Source organism: Lepidothrix coronata, unplaced genomic scaffold (assembly GCF_001604755.1).
Source record: "Lepidothrix coronata isolate B3197 unplaced genomic scaffold, Lepidothrix_coronata-1.0 Scaffold176, whole genome shotgun sequence".
Lineage (NCBI taxonomy): Eukaryota > Metazoa > Chordata > Aves > Passeriformes > Pipridae > Lepidothrix > Lepidothrix coronata.
The window spans coordinates 496,711-514,547 of NW_016690356.1; the positions used below are offsets into that span (position 1 = coordinate 496,711).

General features: G+C 43.9%; 1 protein-coding gene across 11 annotated transcripts in view; it reads right to left on the minus strand.

The window, feature by feature from the left end:
- Positions 1–6: 6 nt before the first annotated feature.
- Positions 7–17,837, minus strand: part of IQCH (IQ motif containing H) — a 57,224-nt gene continuing 39,393 nt past the window's right edge. For 6 of the 11 annotated variants that reach the window (XR_001877269.1, XR_001877270.1, XR_001877271.1 and 3 more), the window contains 6 exons: positions 11,108–11,275; positions 8,267–8,392; positions 7,457–7,518; positions 4,958–5,066; positions 3,494–3,653; positions 7–1,714 (listed from right to left, as the gene is read on the minus strand). Coding sequence is in view for 2 of the 11 variants with exons in the window: in XM_017830330.1 (XP_017685819.1) it covers positions 3,552–3,653; positions 4,958–5,066; positions 7,457–7,518; positions 8,267–8,392; positions 11,108–11,275 (567 nt within the window). In the remaining 9 variants the exon portion in view is untranslated. The other 5 variants (XR_001877268.1, XR_001877267.1, XR_001877272.1 and 2 more) reach the window with 5 other exon arrangements.

Here is a 17,837-nt window from a genome sequence, read left to right on the forward strand (position 1 = left end):
GCACAGGGGGGATCCATGGGCTGGGAGCGCTTCTCCAACCCCTCTGATTCCGTGATTCTGTGACAGACACGCTGAGGTGAAACGGCCCCACCTGAGGGGCGAGGGTCACCCTGAGCCCCACCCAGACAGAGGGACCAGTGAAAACATCACCAAAAAAAAGGGCAATTACATTTTTAAAGGGGGTTTGTTGGCACTGACATGCTTCCAGAACCACCTCTGTATTGTACCTGCAGCATGCACCAGGTTCACCTGTGCTGAGGAGAAAGTGTATTCAGTTATATTGATTTTATGTAGTGAAAATTAACAGTCACACAACCCTAAAAAAATCCTTCTCTCAAGTGTCAGACTCCTTCAAAGAGAAATATTTTAAAATCACACTCCATAACAATACCACCCGAAAAATTCTTCAAGTGTCAGACACCTCTCGAAGAGAAATATTCCCATATTCCATTTTTCTAAATAAAAGTCAAGGTTTTGAACCATTAAACATTGTATTTGAAGGAAAAAAAGGCAGAAAACTGAGAAATAGAAACAGCTTTTTCCTTTCAATAATTGCAAGCAATATCTCAAACTCAGCAATCTTAAACCACTGAGCTATCTGGTATGAACTAGCTAATTAATCAATTACTACCCAACAATGTGCCCTGTTTATTTACTGTAATGTACTACTTGTGGGGAGAACCAGTAATTATTCATCATTGCCAGCAACAAATTTGACTCAAGTTCACCTTCCTATAATTAATGAAGCATATAGTTAGTTTTAATATCTTAATTTATATATATATTTACCTATTAGTGGCAACACTGACTGAGCTTAGAAAAGGTGGAGTCTGGTACTGTGGGTCATGCAGCTGAACTAAGGTAGTGCAGCTTAAGAGTTACCTCATGGTCACAATATATTAAATTACATTAATGAAGGCTGTCAATGATTGCAGTTCCTAAATCTTTAGTGCTGTAACAAAATGTGCAGTCCAAAATGACATACAGAGGATCCATACACTGTAACAGGGGGTGCCTCAGATCTACAGCATCCCAATGTTAAACTGATGTTCCTTAAACTGATGTTCAGTAATCGCTGTGAAATGCTGAGGACCAGGTTAGTCTTAAAAATCCAGGGATTTGTTACCTTAACCTGGCTGGAAGGTGGTAAATTCCCCTGAACTGTCCGTTTCGATGAGGTGGATGTGCTGAAGAACTGCATTTTTGCTCTGTGCAAAAGAGCTGTCATTCTAAATGTAGCAACGTGGCTGAATGTCTTAGTTTTTTTCACTTTTATACAGGGCTTTAAACCCAACTACCTAAAACAGGAGCCCCAGTTTCCAGTATCATCAGCTCCAGGTAATGTTCCCCCAGAAGAACAACCTCTCTCCAGACAGCACATCAATTCTTGCAAAACCAAAATCCACAAGGTGCTGTCAGCTGAACACACACCTTCATTTCCAGCTGTGGACATCACCTTTTTTTTCTAAAAAAAAAGATTTTAATTTCATTTTCTATCTGCTGTATTCCTAAAACCCCTAAATTTTTGGCACCAACAGCATGGGAGTGGAATGTGAGAGACTGTCAAGCCGTTTCAATCCTTCCCTCAGCTCAAGGCTCAGAAGTGTTAATAGTAATTAAAAACTTTTTTTCCCCCCCCCCTCCAAATACATTTCACACTTTGCACATGCCGAGAAATCTCTCTCACCACGGGAACTTTCAGGTCACTTGTTTCCTGCAAAAACAGGTACAGTTTTCTTTTGTCAGGATAGAACAAAGCCAGAAGGAAGTGCAGGTTTCATTTCCTCCCAGGACACTGCAGTCTATTAAGTGCCAGTGAACTAATGAGCCTCTCAGACCTTATGTTGTTCTGGCTTGGATCAAGGCTTGGTTTTCCCTTAACCCTTCAGAATCCAGCTCAGTTCCACCTCAGAAGAAATCTGTGTGGGCTCTGCTATATCCAAACCCAAGACGAGACTGAGATTATGTATTAAAAAGGAAAAAAAAACCAACCAGGAATTAAACAAAAATACTGTCTTGGATTTTTGTCTGAAGCAGGGATCAGCATTTATGCAAATGTTCTCATCTGCAATTAATTAATTCTGTGACCAAAGTGGAAGCAAAAAAGGCTACACAAAAGATAATGTGGGATGTTCTGGGATCAAAGACTCAGCATTGGAAAAACTGGGCACTGATCTGGTGCAACTGCTCGGTCACATTCAGTGTTTGTCTTAAAACTGGTTTTCCCTGAGTTTTTTGGGAAGTAATCTCAAAGACACTTGCCATGCCTGGGATAATAGTCTCCATCCCAGGGAGAAGATGCTATAATAAAAGAAGATTCTATAAGAAAAATCAGAGTGTGCTCTTTCTTGGAATACTAAAGATAATTTTACAAATGTAACTGTTGGCCTTAATATAGTGCACAGCAACTGTGACAAAAAAATATCTAAAATAACAAAACCTATCTGATGGAGAGACCTGCAAAAATCATGGAACCCTGGGAATCACAGTGCAAGTGGAATTATAATGGTCCTTGCAGGATTTATTGATGAATTAGTGCTATTACTGTTATTTTTGATAATTTGAAAATGAACATAAAACAACTGCTGCAAAAATCTGTAGAGAATGGAAATAGCAGCACAACAATAAGGACAGTCAGTTCCAAGAGGAACGTGGTTTGCTGGGCTGACTGAGAAGATGGTGTTTAAATTAAGGTGGCACTTACAGGCAGAAGAATCCTGGAATGGTTTGGGTGGGAAGGGACCTTAAAGCTCATCCCGTCCCACCCCTGCCATGGGCAGGGACACCTTCCCCTATCCCAGGTGGCTTCAAGCCCCATCCAACCTGGCCTTGGACACTTCCAGGGATCCAGGGGCAGCCACAGCTTTTCTGGGCAACCTGTGCCAGGGCCTGCCCACCCTCCCAGCCAGGAATTCCTCCCCAGTATCCCACCTATCCCTGCCTCTGGCAGTGGGAAGCCATTCCCTGGGTCCTGTTACTCCAGGCCCTTGTAAATAGTCTCTCCCCATCTTTCCTGTAGCTCCTTCAGGTCCTGGAAGGCCACAGTTAAGTCTCCTGAGTCTTCTCTTCCCCAGGCTGAACAATCCCAATTCCCTCAGCCTTTCCTCACAGCAGAGCTTCTCCATCCCTCTCATCATCTTGGTGCCTCCTCTGGACTCACTCCAACAGGTTTAACCCTGTCCCTACTTTCCTGCCAGGAATCTGTTTCAGAACACAATCTGTTGGAAAGGGAATCTGGGGTCTCAGGGCTCTTTTCAGTGGAGACTGATCTCCTCCTCTGATTTAGTGACACTGTGACCCCATTAATAAGATTTTAAAACAAGACACTGAACTTCAGCAACAGGAACACGAAGAGCATCAGGATGATTCCCTGCTCTTCAACAGGGTTTTTTTGGGAATGAAGGGCTATTCCAAACACCACACCCAGAAATGATGGAGATGTTCTGTCTCAGTTAATACCAACCCAGGAGGAAAAAACCAAACCTGTTCTTACAGATGAGGAAGCACTTCCAGAAGCATAAGGAATCAGGCACTTAAACATTTTCTGTTAACTATTCTTTCAGAGCATCTGCTTCCCAAGGTTGCTCTTCTTCCAATTTCAGTTTGTTTTCTGCTGTAACTCCTAGAATTGCTTCAATATCTTGAATTGCCATCTGCAAGAGATTCAAGGAATACAAGTTATTTAATGGGCATTATAATGAAATCCAGCAGCCCCAGCTGGCAGTGCCTGCCTGGAACAGGTAAAGACACTTACACAGGACAGGATGCACCAATTAAATTTACTGTTACTTTGGGGACAGTTGGGGGAATTATTAGTAAATACGTACAAAGCTCAGGTAAATAAAAATACAATTTGTGCTTCTAATTAACTAACAGGTGTTTTATTTCACATATGTTAACTCACAATGAAGAAAAGTTCCCTTTTATATTTTTCTTCGGTGGCTTCTTTTCACTCTCTCACATTGAAAAAAGGGATTTTTTTGTTGTTGTTTATTCTGCAACGTTGTGAAATTTAATTATGTCTTTCCTAAAATCTGTCATTTCACACTCTGCTTGTCAGAGGAAAGTCTAGTCAGAGTGGGAGGACTGATATAAATTACGTGATGTGATTTAAGATATAAATCTCTAACGCAGCTCCCCTCGACCTTTCACAAAACACTCACAGACAGGATCTTAGAAACTTTTTATCAAGTTAAAGGTGATGTAGCTCAGCAAAAGGACTCCCCGTGGGAAGCTCAGCAATTCTCTGGAATGAAAAAGCAGCATTGTGAGGAGTGATGTTCCAGGGCACGGGGTTGGATTCATTATTGCTTTCCTGGCTCCTTTTCCAGCGAGGTCGGCCCAGAGCAGCTCTGGGGGAGAGGGGGGCACACCTGGGGGAACAGCCCCAGCCTGTCCAGCCCCTCTGCTTTGTCCTCCTTCCCCCTCTCCACCCTGGAGCATCCTCCAGCACACGGATCAGGACAAAGAGCGGAGAAAATTGGGAACAGAATCCACTTGGGAAATCGAGGGATGGGAACTAATGGATTAAGTACGTGGTGGCTGCTGCTTAAAAGAAATCAGTGTTAATAATCCAAGGAGCTGTTATCAACTGGGAAGTTTGTTTCTAATTTCAGATTCTTACCTTGATGGTGTCCCTTGAAAATCAGGCAGGCAATTGTGACAGAACTGTGTGAGGCAGTGCCAACAGCTCCTTTGCTCTTCCAAAGGACACTCAGGAGCATTAGATTACAAATAGTTTCCTGCTGGAGTTTGTCTCTTTTCAAAGCAAAAGTTTCAAACTTAAATTTAACTAACAGGTTCAGTGGGAGGCTGCCTACACTGACCCAGACACTGTAAAACACCCGGCACTAAGGATGAAAAGGGAATGGTTTAGCACTTGTTTATGATCCAGCATGAGGTATTTGCAGGCCTTGTACAGAAATTACCCGGGATCGTTAGTTAATTAACACCTCACCTTAAAATTGGTCTCGCCTTGCATATTAGGTGCTGATATTTCTTGATGGATGATGAAGAGATTGCGAGCAAAGGTCAGGAGGACCCCCTGGAGATCCTCTCCGATTGTTCTGTTAATGATATCCAAACAAATGAGTTTCCCAATGATTCCCTTCACATGCTTAAAAACAATCGCCCTCTCATTTGTGCCTGCCTGGTGCTGGAATTTAATGAGGATTTTCAATCTCACAAGGTGGCAATCTTCAGGGAGATATGAAAGATGAGGCTCCATTTTAACTTGTCGACAGGAAGGATTTGTGTAATAAATAATTTTTATTAATCAACTTAAGCAGAAGTAGGCAGAGAGGTTTCGGCTTCTCCAAATAAAAGGCTGCTGTTGAGTTAGAACTGAGAGAGCAGAACACTTTCAACACCCACAATAGTTAAGAAGAACTGTTGCTTCAGCCTAGAATTTGTGAAAGAGAAATGTCAGCAGTGTCAGCATTTCTCAGATTGTTGCAGGTTTTGAGGGTTTGGTTTCCCAGTGGTACATACAGACCTTATGGAACAGGGAATTACACTGAGGAATTAATGTACCTCATTTACTGGAAGTGACAACGGATTTCTGATGTCATAAAATAGATAATTCTCAGAGATGTTTCAGGTATTAAGAGTTTTATAAACCCTATCTTAAATTCTTGAAAATATTTCCAAACTAAGACCATGAAATTGCACTGAAAATCAGGCAAAACTGGGATCAGGATGCAGGGCAAAGACACTTGAGAGTATTCTGGTAACACATTAATAACTGCCAACTCAAGCTGGTGATGCAAGAGGTATTGTTATGTCCAAGAAAAAAAGCTTTCTGCTGAGTTACTGAGCTGAATCAGCTCCTGGAGAGGTGTGAAAGTACCAGGACAGGAGGGAAGAGGCTCCATAACTGGGATCTGGGAAGGAAGGAGAGAGCTCACCTTTCAGCAGCAGCAGCTGTTGGGAGGGTTCTGTGGAACACTTTCAGATATCTAAATCACTTTTTAAACATCTCATGTACATATTTTACAAGCTCTTTTTCAGTGATTTTCATTCAAATGTATCTTCCAGCTCCATCATGGGAGAGCAAAACAGCACAGAAATATCTCAGCTTTAAACAAACCTGCCTCCCTTGGCTGCTACCAGTGCCCTCCTCCCCAGGAGCCCAGGGCAGGCTGGAGGAATCCCAGCCCTGGGAACAATCTTTAGGAACCATTGGGTGCATTCCCAGTGCCAGGGGAGGGATCAATGCTCTGTCCATCATCCTGACAGAGGTTTGTCTCAGCTGCTCCTCAGTGACAACCCCACCCAACAACCTCCTTAGTTCTTCTCTTCCCTCACACCAGGAATTTTTCTGATGCTCAACAGAAATCTCCCTTGCTGTGAGTTAAGTTCCTTTCTTCTTATCCTACTACCAAAGATGTGGAAATGACATTTTTCCTTCTTGCAGAGGCTTGGAGATGGCTGGCAGATCCCACTTCTGCCTCTTCCTCCTCCTTTAGCCTTTCCTTATCAGTCACATTCTCTAGAACCCTAAACATTTTCACTGCCTCCCTCTCAGCAGAATGAAAGGATAACTTCCAGCATCTCCCAGGATACACAGTTTTTCCATAAGATCCTGACTCTGTGGCTTGCAGGCAGTTTGACTCACAGATCCTGAGAACCTACTTGTTCCTCATATTCATTGCTCCTCTCTAAATGTGATTTCTTGCACTTGGTTCCAACCAAATCTAATTCTATGTTTCACATACTATTCCTTCAATTTGTTGAGATCATTTGGAATTCTATTCCTGCCCTCCACAGTCCTTGCAGGCACATCCAGCACTCAAGGAAGCTGTTTTGTTATCCAGGTCATTAATGGAACAGCTCCAGCATCAAAGGAATACAGAACAGGCTGAGAGCAGAACACTTCAGCCCCTCACTCATTCAAACATCCTTCAAACACTCCAACATCCCAATTTTGGCAGGAAGCTTTACCTAAGTTCCCTCTGAGGAGGGGTTTGCAGTCAGTGAACAGTAGAATTTTACAGATTATGCTTTCTTAGACCTCTTGGGGGCAGGTCCATGTGTCTAAAGAATTCCTAACTTCCCTGAGTGCCACTCAGCACTTTAGGAAATCAATACAAAAAGGCACTAAACTTCACCCTCTTTGCCTCATGGAAGTCAGGTTTTTAATAACCTTGCCTGTAAAAAGTAAGCCTGTACTAATCCATGTGAGCCATTGCTCCTGCCAGTGAATCCAGCTCTCCTGGAGCCAATTCCAGCAGGTCCTGAGCCTGCAGTGCCCTCACAGCCTTTGGGCTCAGCACACTCCTCAAATTCTTTGATTCCTAAAATGCTTAAAGTCTCCCTAAAACTTTCCCAGAGGCCAATCTTACACTTTTCTGAGCAGGAGGTGACAGTTGGTGACCCCAAGCCATGGTGTTCAGCTTATCCCTTCCCTTCCCATCCAGCTGTTTGTCACCCTGGGGAAGGGACAATCCTTACTCACATCATTCCCAGGCTGTGTCTCTTCTGGTCTTCATACAGGATAAAAACAGTTCCCTGTTTTTCCTGTTAAATAAAAAAAAGTTGCTTTATTTATTCCTAAAATAATGGTAATTGTAATAAATGTGTTACACAGGGACACTAGGTATACACACTAAGCTAAAAGGGTTAGTTGGGAATTGTGTGTAAGGGATCCATGCTCAGTGTAAGTAGATTATTGCTCTACAGCAGAGTCTATTCAACAGCAAGTACTTTTATTCCTAAGCACTAAAGGTGGTCAAAAGTATCTTAAAAATTATCCCCTTATTTTTATCTCTACAGGCAGGTTAACCCCTAAAAGCCTTACACACACTTAAGTTTAAGGACAGAGAAAATGTGTTTATTCTCTTGTTCTCAAAGCCTGTCCTTCACCTTAGATATACATGGGACACAAACTTTCATTGTTCTTCAGCTCTGGGTCATCACTGACACTGGCAACATGGAAGATGTTAGATGTGAAATTTAGATTTGATATTAGGAAAGAATTTTTCATGGAAAGGGTTGTGAAGAATTGGAACAGGCTGCCCGTGGATGTGGTGGAGCCACCAACCCTGGAAGTGTTAAAAAACATGTGGATGTGGCAGGTGAGGACACGATTTAATGGTGGACATGGTGGTGTTGGGTTGATGGTTGGACTTGATGACCCTAAAGGTCTTTTCCAACCTTCACAACCCTGTGATTTACGTTGCTCTAAGTGGTTGTACCACACGAGAATTTCCTACAAAACTTCTGCAGAGCAAATATCACATTTTCTCCTTTTTCCCCCCGTTCGTACCTGGAGGTCAAATCCAACCCCACGAGCTTTACACCTCTGGAGGAGGACGTTGTAGGAGGTCTCAGAGAGGTTGGAGTGCCTGAGCTGAGTGCTGGCCACAGCACAGCGGGGGCTCACCGGGGCAGGCTGCAGAGAACAACACAGCATTCCTCATTTCCAGACCAGTTCATACCAGTTTATCCCAGAACCCAACAGCTAAATGGGAAATTGTTGACTTTTCACAAGGGGGAATGGCCTCAAGCTGAAAGAGGAAAGGTTCAGATGGGAGACTGGGAAGGAATTCCTGCCTGTGAGGGTGGGGAAGCCCTGGCACAGGTTGCCCAGAGAAGCTGTGGCTGCCCCTGAATCCCTGGAAGTGTCCAAGGCCAGGTTGGACAGGGCTTGGAGCAACCTGGGCTGGTGGAAGGTGTCCCTGCCCATGCAAAGGGGGTAGAATACGATGAGCTTTAAGGTCCCTTCCAACCCAGACTTCCATGATTCTGTGATTCTATAAATGGATTTTTGCCAGTGAACTCATGTAAGTGTGGAGGAATTCCTGTTCATCACAGTGTCTACTGAACACAGACATTTTCATGCAGCAAATTTAAATCCCTGTAAATCTGTAAAACCTTGTATTCCAGATCAGATCTACAGAATTGCTCTTTAGGAACCACATTTTGGTATTTTCACAGCTTCATGGTCACTGAGCCCTGTGAGATCATAGAATGGGTTGAGAGGGATCTTAAAGCTCATCTTGTTCCAACCATGGGCAGGGACACCTTCCCCTAGCCCAGGTTGCTTTAAGCCCCTAGCCCAGGTTGCTCTAAGCCCCGTCCAACCTGGCCTTGGACACTTCCAGGGATCCAGGGGCAGCCACAGCTTCTCTGAGCAACCTATGCCAGGGCCTCCCCACCCTCCCAGCCAGGAATTCCTTCCCAGTATCCCATCTGGCAATGGGAAACCATTCCCCCCTGGATCCAGGTAGAGCTGCATCAAGTTTAAACCCTTATCAGTGCTTAGGCCGAAGAGCTGTTGCCCTGAGCAGCTCTGAGCAGAGCTGTTCTCCCAAGCCAGGGCTTTCCTGGTGTTATTTTACTGCTGGACTGTTCCCTTGGAGCAGGGACACTCCATGTTGAATCAGTAATTTACAGTATTTTCTCTCCAATGATATTTGTTTTGACACTGACTCATTTAAGTTGACGTCGCCGAAATCCTGATCTAATACATCTCTGCCTGAAAATTAATCATGTTTATAATATTCTGAGAATTAATAACACCCATTGCTCAAGTCATTAACTTAAAAAAGGAGCTTCCAAAATCTGTTCTCTGCAGTGGGGGACCACAAATAAATGAATGCTTGATAAAATAATCCAAGTAGCAGTTTAACAAGCGTAAACTTGAATGTGGCTGCAATAACACAGAACTATTGTTTAAGGGTTGGCATCAGGTTGATGAGGTGCTTATTTCAGCTACAAAGCATGCATACACATGCATAATGAACTGCAGGATGAATTATTAATGTGTTGCTTATTTAGCCTCATCTGTCTAGAAGATAATGTATCCTAACTATAATGAGTGATTGGTTTTGTACATAATTACAGGAGCAGCAGTATCTAGGAAATTTGTTCTTTCAAAGAAGGATTTCTAAAAATAAAACCCTCACACAAACTCAGGGGCTGCTCCATTTTATCAAAATCAACCCTACCAGCATGGAGAATATCTAATAAATTAAAAGGGACAGAATCATTATTAACATCATAATTTTACACAAAGTGTTTTACTTAATCATTCATTACAGATCATGTGCTGTAAAAACATTTGTCTCTTGGTTTGTTTCTTTTTCTGTTTTCCTGGGAGACTGCGGGCTTGTAGTTAACTCTTAAGGAGATAAAAATCTCAGAAACACAGAAAGAAGAAAAAAATAAAGGATATAATGACAATTTATGTTAATTCTGATGGAATTTTAATTAAAAAAAAGTTGCTACTTGATTACTTTTCATTTCTAAAACTTGGACTACTGGGACTAATCATATCTAATTTACTTCTCTCCAACTAAAAGTGGTTGCTTGACAAGAACAATAGATCAAGAGCTCATTAACCTCTAAATCACAGCTCCATGACATTTTTGGAATGGTGCTACATTGCTCCTCTATGGATGGAAAAAAGGGAGCTGTGAATCTTCTGTCAAAACACGTCAAACAGCAGCTGTTTGGGATCTCTGTGTGAGTGTACACAGGGACATGTTTCTTATGCTGTGACTTCAGAAAAGACCTTCCTTCCCTTTTTATTAAATCCTAGAATGGTTTGGGTTGGAAGGGACCTTAAAGCTCATCTCATGCCATGGGCAGGGACACCTCCCACTAGCCCAGGTTGCTCCAAGCCCTGTCCAGCCTGGCCTGGAACATTCCAGGATGGGATTGTTTCACCCTCAGGTCTGTGCAGGCAAGTACAAAACTTCCCTGCTCCAACTCCCAATCCCAAATCACTGCTCAGACTTCTTCTAGACTGCTTTGAAGTTTTTCCTACAGTCAGGGCAGTGCTTCACCTCTTTTATGCACCTAATTTATGCAACACATAAATTACCACTTTTTTTTACAACTTGAAAGCTACTTGAAATATTTAAAAGTGAGTTACCACCACAAACCAATATCCCCGAGTGCAAAGGATGAATAACTGGGGACCCATAAATCCAGAAACTTTCATTTCTACTCTGATGTTACCCCATTAATTTATTAACCTTGGAAAATCCAAGAGGAGCAGAGAGGAGCAAACTGAGCTCCTCTAGAACAGCGCTCTGGGACAGATTGTAACTTAGGGGGAGTTCCCATGAATAATTTTACTTGTGAACATCTCACTGCTTACAGGTTTTGTCCCCTCACGCTGAATCCATTGGCTTTTCACTGCTTGTGACCCAAGAGGTGCTTCGAGGGGGCTGGAGCCACAATCCACGTTTCCATCTGTCACGTACAACAGGAGCTGGGTCAGGGCCAGCTGGTCACTGTAGCAAAGGTCAAGGTCTGTTGCCCACACCTGATCCAAACAAAGAGGTGCATTAAAGGGAGTTAAAGAGAAGAAGAAGGGTAAAACTCAGCAATTGGGAAGGAACATCTCTGCCTTTATTGTCCTGCTTGTTGGTGTTCCTGCTTCTGCCTTCCTGGGGCAGCGTTGGAGGCGATAAAGATGTTGGGAAGGAATCTCCCCTGGGAGGGTGGGGAGGCCCTGGCACAGGTTGTTCAGCCTGGAGAAGAGGAGGCTCCAGGGAGACCTGGGAGACCCTTCCAGGGCCAAAAGGGGCTCCAGGAGAGCTGGAGAGGGACTGGGGACAAGGGATGGAGGGACAGGACACAGGGAATGGCTTCCCACTGCCAGAGGGCAGGGTTAGATGGGATATTGGGAAGGAATTCCTGGCTGTGAGGGTGGGGAGGCCCTGGCACAGGTTGCCCAGAGAAGCTGTGGCTGCCCCTGGATCCCTGGAAGTGTCCAAGGCCAGGTTGGAGCTACCTGGGGTAGTGGAAGGTGTCCCTGCCCATGGCAGGGGGTGGGATGGGATGAGCTTTAAGGTCCCTTCCAACCCAAACCATTCCAGGATTTCATGGTTCTACAAACCACTTCCAACTAGGAACAATCAGAACTCTTCTCTAACTGTAGAAATAATTTTTCAGGCAGGATTTATGAGGCAGGGGGAAGTACCACGAACTCCTTCTGCAAGGCTCCTCTTCCCCAATAACCTGAGCTTGGTTTTCCCGGTGAGTTTTTCCCACTTAAAAAAAAATCCTTGTGGCTCCTGTGCCGGTGAGAAATGTTCCCACACACCAAGATCTGCCCTCCAGTGGACCCCTTAAAACAAATCTCCCAGTGAACAACTTGACTAAGCCCTTGAATGGTAAATGGCATCATTATAAGGATATTAAGGGGTCAGGCAGCCAAGGCCTCTCGGAAAACCGGAGTTAATTTCGGAATCATATGCACACAGTAATGCCCTTTGGATAATGGGGAATAAATCACCCCAGTAACAGTTGTTAATATCCAACTGCCAAGTATCTGTTGCTGTATTAAATATCCTATTTGTCAACTTAAATATTTCCTGCTGCACGGTACCAGATGCAAATAGGATGCTAATGGCTGCCTTTGCTCAGTAATAGGGAATGTTCCCCAATTATAAAGTTTAATTTTCTTCAATAATTTATTGTTTATCATCACTCCTGCGAGACAGGGAGGAACTTTCCCGTCGATTTGTACTTTTCCAGTATGTGCCAGCCTTTTCAACCAGTCAAATCATAGTTATAAACTAGTCAGATTACAGGAGTGTTACGTTAATTTTGATAAATATTATTATAAATACTATCAACAAGTCTGTTTCAGTGTTTCTTTGATCTTATTTGAGCTGGGTTTTAGATTCCCAGTTAAAAGTTTGCCCCCAGGAGGAGGTGGCAGAGCTGCATGAGGGGACCAGGGACTCTTGGAAATCTCGGATACCTGAGGACTGTTCAGCTCAAAGGGAACTGGGTGCTCCTAATTCAGACCCTGATCTTACACCTGCATTGCTCTGACCTCAAAATTCACACCTTGGAGGATTTATTGATGCCCAAATAGAGGTGCAGGAGACAAGCTGGGCTGAAGGTGGGCCATAAAAAGTTAATCAAAGATGTCCCTGTGACTGAAGCGCATCTGGCAACATTTAGGGAACGGGGTGAGCATTTAACAGCAGATAAAGCATTAAAAAAAGCAGCCTGGCAAACCTAACCAGCCATTAGCACTAAATAAATTCATTGCACCCTCCCAGGGATTCAGACAAAGCACACCAAGCGTGGGGCAGCACGTCCGTCGTGCAAGAGTTACTCAACAAATCCCATGTTGTCAGTAACTACAATTAAAATACAAGTGACACTGTTTTAATTTCAGATGTAGAGAAGAGAGCCATTAATTACTCGTGTGGTGCATTTCACATCCATCTAAACAAAGCCCCAGCATGCCAGCCTGGCTCCAGTGCCCACTGGCACCTTCCCAGTCGCTGCTCTGGGAAGGACAGAAGTGCTCTCGGATCCCCTGCTCCAGGGGATGGCCCAGCTTGCCCAAAAAAGAGGAGAAAAAGGTTTCAGCAAGGCAAGTTTTCTGCTGCAGATCCTGAGATCACCCAAATGCTATTTTAAGGAGTCTCTGTTTACTCAGCTAATCGCTTCAGATGTGGCTTCACCATCTCAGACCAACCACCCTCGTGCTGCTGCCTGTGAAATTAGGGGTTTGGATCTACAGGGTGGATAAAAGGTGTCCATCCCTTCCCCTGTTGTTACTCAAACAAAGGAGAGCCCTGAACACCTCCTTTAAGCTCCAATCGTGGTTACATTCTGCATAAAGTCATCAGATATTTTGCATTTTTAATATAAGGTGAGGGCTCCAGCAGCACGAGGAGGAGGAAGGAGAACGTGGCTGGAAGCCACCTGTCCACCTCCTCCCATTCCAGGCCTGAGCCTGGGGATAAACCACCCCTGCTGCAACTTAAAGCAGCCAAATGGTCACTTCTCTGTGCCAGCTGGGATCACCCCCAAGGATTGTTTTCCTGGCTCGGGATTGTCAGAGAACACGATATCGTGGCCATGTCCCTTCCTGCCCTGGATGTGTCCCAGAACATCCCTAAGGTGGGCAGAAAGGAAGAAGGATCAGATGGCACAAGATTCCAGCTTTATCCTAGCAGGGGATTCCCTTTTGCCATGGAAACCCAGAAGTGCCCTTTAAATCCCCTTTGTGCTGCTCCAGACAAGGGAAACACACAGGGCTGGCCTGGGCAAGGGGTCTGCCTTTATTTTTAGGGATAATTTTCTCCATTTTCTTAGTTCAAATGAGAGATAATTAGTAACTAGCCGACTGAATTCTTTAATGGAACAATTTCCAAGCCACACTGCAGTTCCTGAAGTCACAAATGCTCTTTGGAAAATCACAGGCAACATTTTTGGTAGTTCTGAGCAAGGCTGGAAGTTGGGCCAGGCCTGAGCTGTGAAGACAAAGGCTCTGCAGCTCCCTGTGGTGCTCCTGGTTCTGGAATTAGCAGTGGGAATCTACCTGCTGGCTCTGTCAGCCTGGCACCTTCCACCAATAATATATCCATACATATTCCCAAGGGGAAAGGGGCAGCTCATTATATCACATCTTGACCATACTGGTGTCCCTTGAGTTTAAGGACCTAAAATTAACTGTAATGGAGAAAAGAGCACCAGAATCCTTGATATTTTTGTCTGAGGAATTCTAATTAGGAGGACTCTATTAGTTGAAGACTTCTTGATTTCTTCTCACCAGTAAGTTTTGTTTGCTGAGGATTTTGGTGTATTTGACTCCTCCCTCTCTTATTTTTATTTCCCTGTGAGAAATAATCAGCATTTGGGCCACATATAATGAAGCACAACCACATCAGATCTACTTACTAGTTTGGGCTGTTCTTTTAAGTGTAGCTTTCTAGTAACATCTACTGGATTGCAACAGGTTTTCCTCTGAAGTAATAAAAATGGGTGTCCAGAGCTCCTAGAATGCCTTGAAAATCTGAGCTCTGGTGTTTTGTGGCTGGGTTTTTATTTATTATTTCATGAATATATTTCCATAGTGCATAAAGCAATGTCTGAGGAGGTCAGGCAGTTAATAACCAGATAAATTATCATCTCCTCCAGTAAATAAGGAGCTGTTGGAGGAAGGCCTGGGCAAAGGTCAAGTTTAAGTAAAGAATTATACAATCCTACAGATTAACAAACAGATTATTGAGTCCATCCTCATTTCCTGAGAACATACAATCAAGGCACGTGGGTATTTATGACTGTCAGTGTCACATCCTGATAGGATTGCATGGAAAATTAGCATAACACAAGGAGCTTTCACCTCAAATTTGGGGATTTTCAGGACACTTCTGTTCAGAAATTAAACTGGAACAGAGCTCATTTGTAAAATCTAGAACTGACATTTGGTTATCAAACCACAAATCAAAGTTCAAAGGTAGAGGCAGTAGTTAAGATTTTTAGATTGACTTAAGAGTGGTTTTAGGTCAAGCTAAGCAAAGCACAGATTAGGACTTCCCAAAATCCCACCACTAGAAAAAAAAAAGAGTTAGAAATATGTCCTGCAAGAGTTGCTGGCTGTTTGTCCAAGGAATTGGGACGAAGCCTGGAATTGCTCCCTGTCACAAAGGCTGCCAGGAGACTCCTCCAGTGAGCACAGCTCAGGAGCCTGCACTTCATGGCAAAGACACCTCCAGTGAATAAAGCCACAATTATACTGGAATTCTTTACAGCTTCCATCAAAATGCTTCAGCTTTAAAACATAAACTCGAGAAGGAAACATAAATTCTTAAGGAGCTACTGAATGACAGCTTTTCTTCCCCCAGTTTAACCGTTTTCTCTGTGCCTGGTACCGATGTTTGTGTTGTTGTAAAGAGCCCAAGTGCTGCTTTTAAAGAAGTGGTTGGGTGATACTGTAAAAATGTCAATTATAAGATATTATAATGCAACCTGGGTGTTGAAGGGAGAGCTGCTTTGATGACTTTGAGCATTTGCAGGAGAATGGATGATTCCGGCAGCGCTGGCAGGGAGGCCCTTGTCCGGCTGCCATCTCGTGGCAGCTGCTGGGATGGGCTGGTGCTGCCCAAAAACTTCACTTCCAGGGCTCTAGAACTCCTCTTTCCTGCTCAATATAAGATTGGAAGATGGTTCATGGAAACACTGTGGCTCTTGTTTGAAAATAACACCTAGAAAATGCTCCACTGTCTGGAGAGACCTTCAGACACGTCGTGAATGTGTCCAACCTCAGCTGCTTATCCAACGTTCCCTCACTACTCCTACCAAGGGTTGGGACTGTGTAAAAGCCATCAGATCCATGGAAAAGGTGGCTGAGGACCCTGTTTCTCCAAATTATCTGTCCACAGAACTGTGGATGTAAGGAAGGTTGTGCATTCCAGCAGTCCCACTCCATTAAGTGGGCTCCTTGACAAGTTGGGGTCTGAGCAGCAGACACTCAACACTGGGCAGGATTTCACTCTGAGGGGTCAAGGCCTTGCTCTGAATGATCAATTTTGGAAAATAAAATGAGAATCAGAAGTGATTCAGTCCAAGTTATGCACCTAATTCTTCTCCTCCACTTCTTCCCCTTGAAAACAGTGTGTCTCCACCTCCCTTCCCTCGGGAACAAGACACAGATGCTTTTAGGTGAGATAGAAACAGATTCCTGAGGCAAACAGGGAATTGTGTGGAGTCTCCACACCATTTCTCTGCCCCTTGGATCCCTGCTGGGGTGCTCAGGGCAGCCAAGGCTCTGCCTTCCCATTGAGTTGTGTTTGACAACACACATTGTCCCTTAGCCACCATGGAGCCCCTTTGCTCCCAGTGCTCCAAAGGTTGATATTTTCTGTAAAATACACTTGGAAAGAATTCCTAAGTATCTGGTACTTCCAAGAAATGCATCTGAGCCTTCCAGCTACTGCATTAAAGTGGGCACTTGTGAAATTAGTGAGCAAATGTTCTGAGAGTTTAATAGGATTTCTTGTTTGCCAAAAAAATAGTGCTTTCAGGAACACAATCCTTTGTGTGATCTCCCTCTCACAAGACAGATGGCCTCATTAATTGCCTCTACATCTAGTTAAATTTAAAAACCTGTGCTTAAATAATGCTAAAGTTGTGGTACATGCTGACAAACATAGGAGACAGTAAGGTAGAATCAACTGAAAACAAGGGAAGAAAACCAAGACAGGGCAGACAGGAATTCTAAGAGGCCACAAGAAACACTGACTGATTTAATATGTCCTTGTTCGTGCCAGGAAATGTCGTAACTTTAATAATCTAGGAAGCATTCCTGGGTTTCAGTGAACTCCTGGCTTGAGGGAAACAATTGGCACAACTCCCTGGACTTCTGTGGGTGAAGAAAGTCCTCCCTTTATCTTTCCAAAGCAACTTTCCATGGAAGTTGTCCAATATGGCTTATCTGCAGTTCTAATTACAATGTGTGCCTAAACACACTTTGGGAGTCAAATGTGACTGGGATCTGTATTCCAGAGCCAACAAACTACTCTAAGGGTGGTGTGGCACTGGCACAGGGAAGCTGTGGCTGCCCCTGGATCCCTGGAAGTGTCCAAGACCAGGTTGGATGAACTTGGAGAAACCTGGGATAGTGAAAGGTTCCACCATGGCAGGGGGTGGAATGAAATGGGCTTAAAGGTCCCTTCCAACCCAAATCATTCCAGGATTCTATGATCATTCCAATTCTCTGGTTCACCACAGTCACCCTACAGTGGTTTTAGTTACCAAAATTTTGATTTTAAGCCTTCTCTGAGCTTAAACTGGATATAATTGTCACAGCACTGCTTTTGCCAATAGGTACCACATGTAACTCTTTGGGTTTAAATACAACCCTTGTGTTCAAAGCCTTTTCCCACCCCACACAAGTGGTTTTCAGACCCCTGGGAGAAACAGCCACCCCACCTCCTCAAAATCCACCTATTCCCCCCACAGCCTTTAAATACAGGGATGTTCCCTTTTACAGTCACAACACTGAGGGGCCTCACTGAAGATTCTAGAAGAAAACAATGCCAGAGGAGTGAAAAAGAAAACAATGTCAGGAGAGT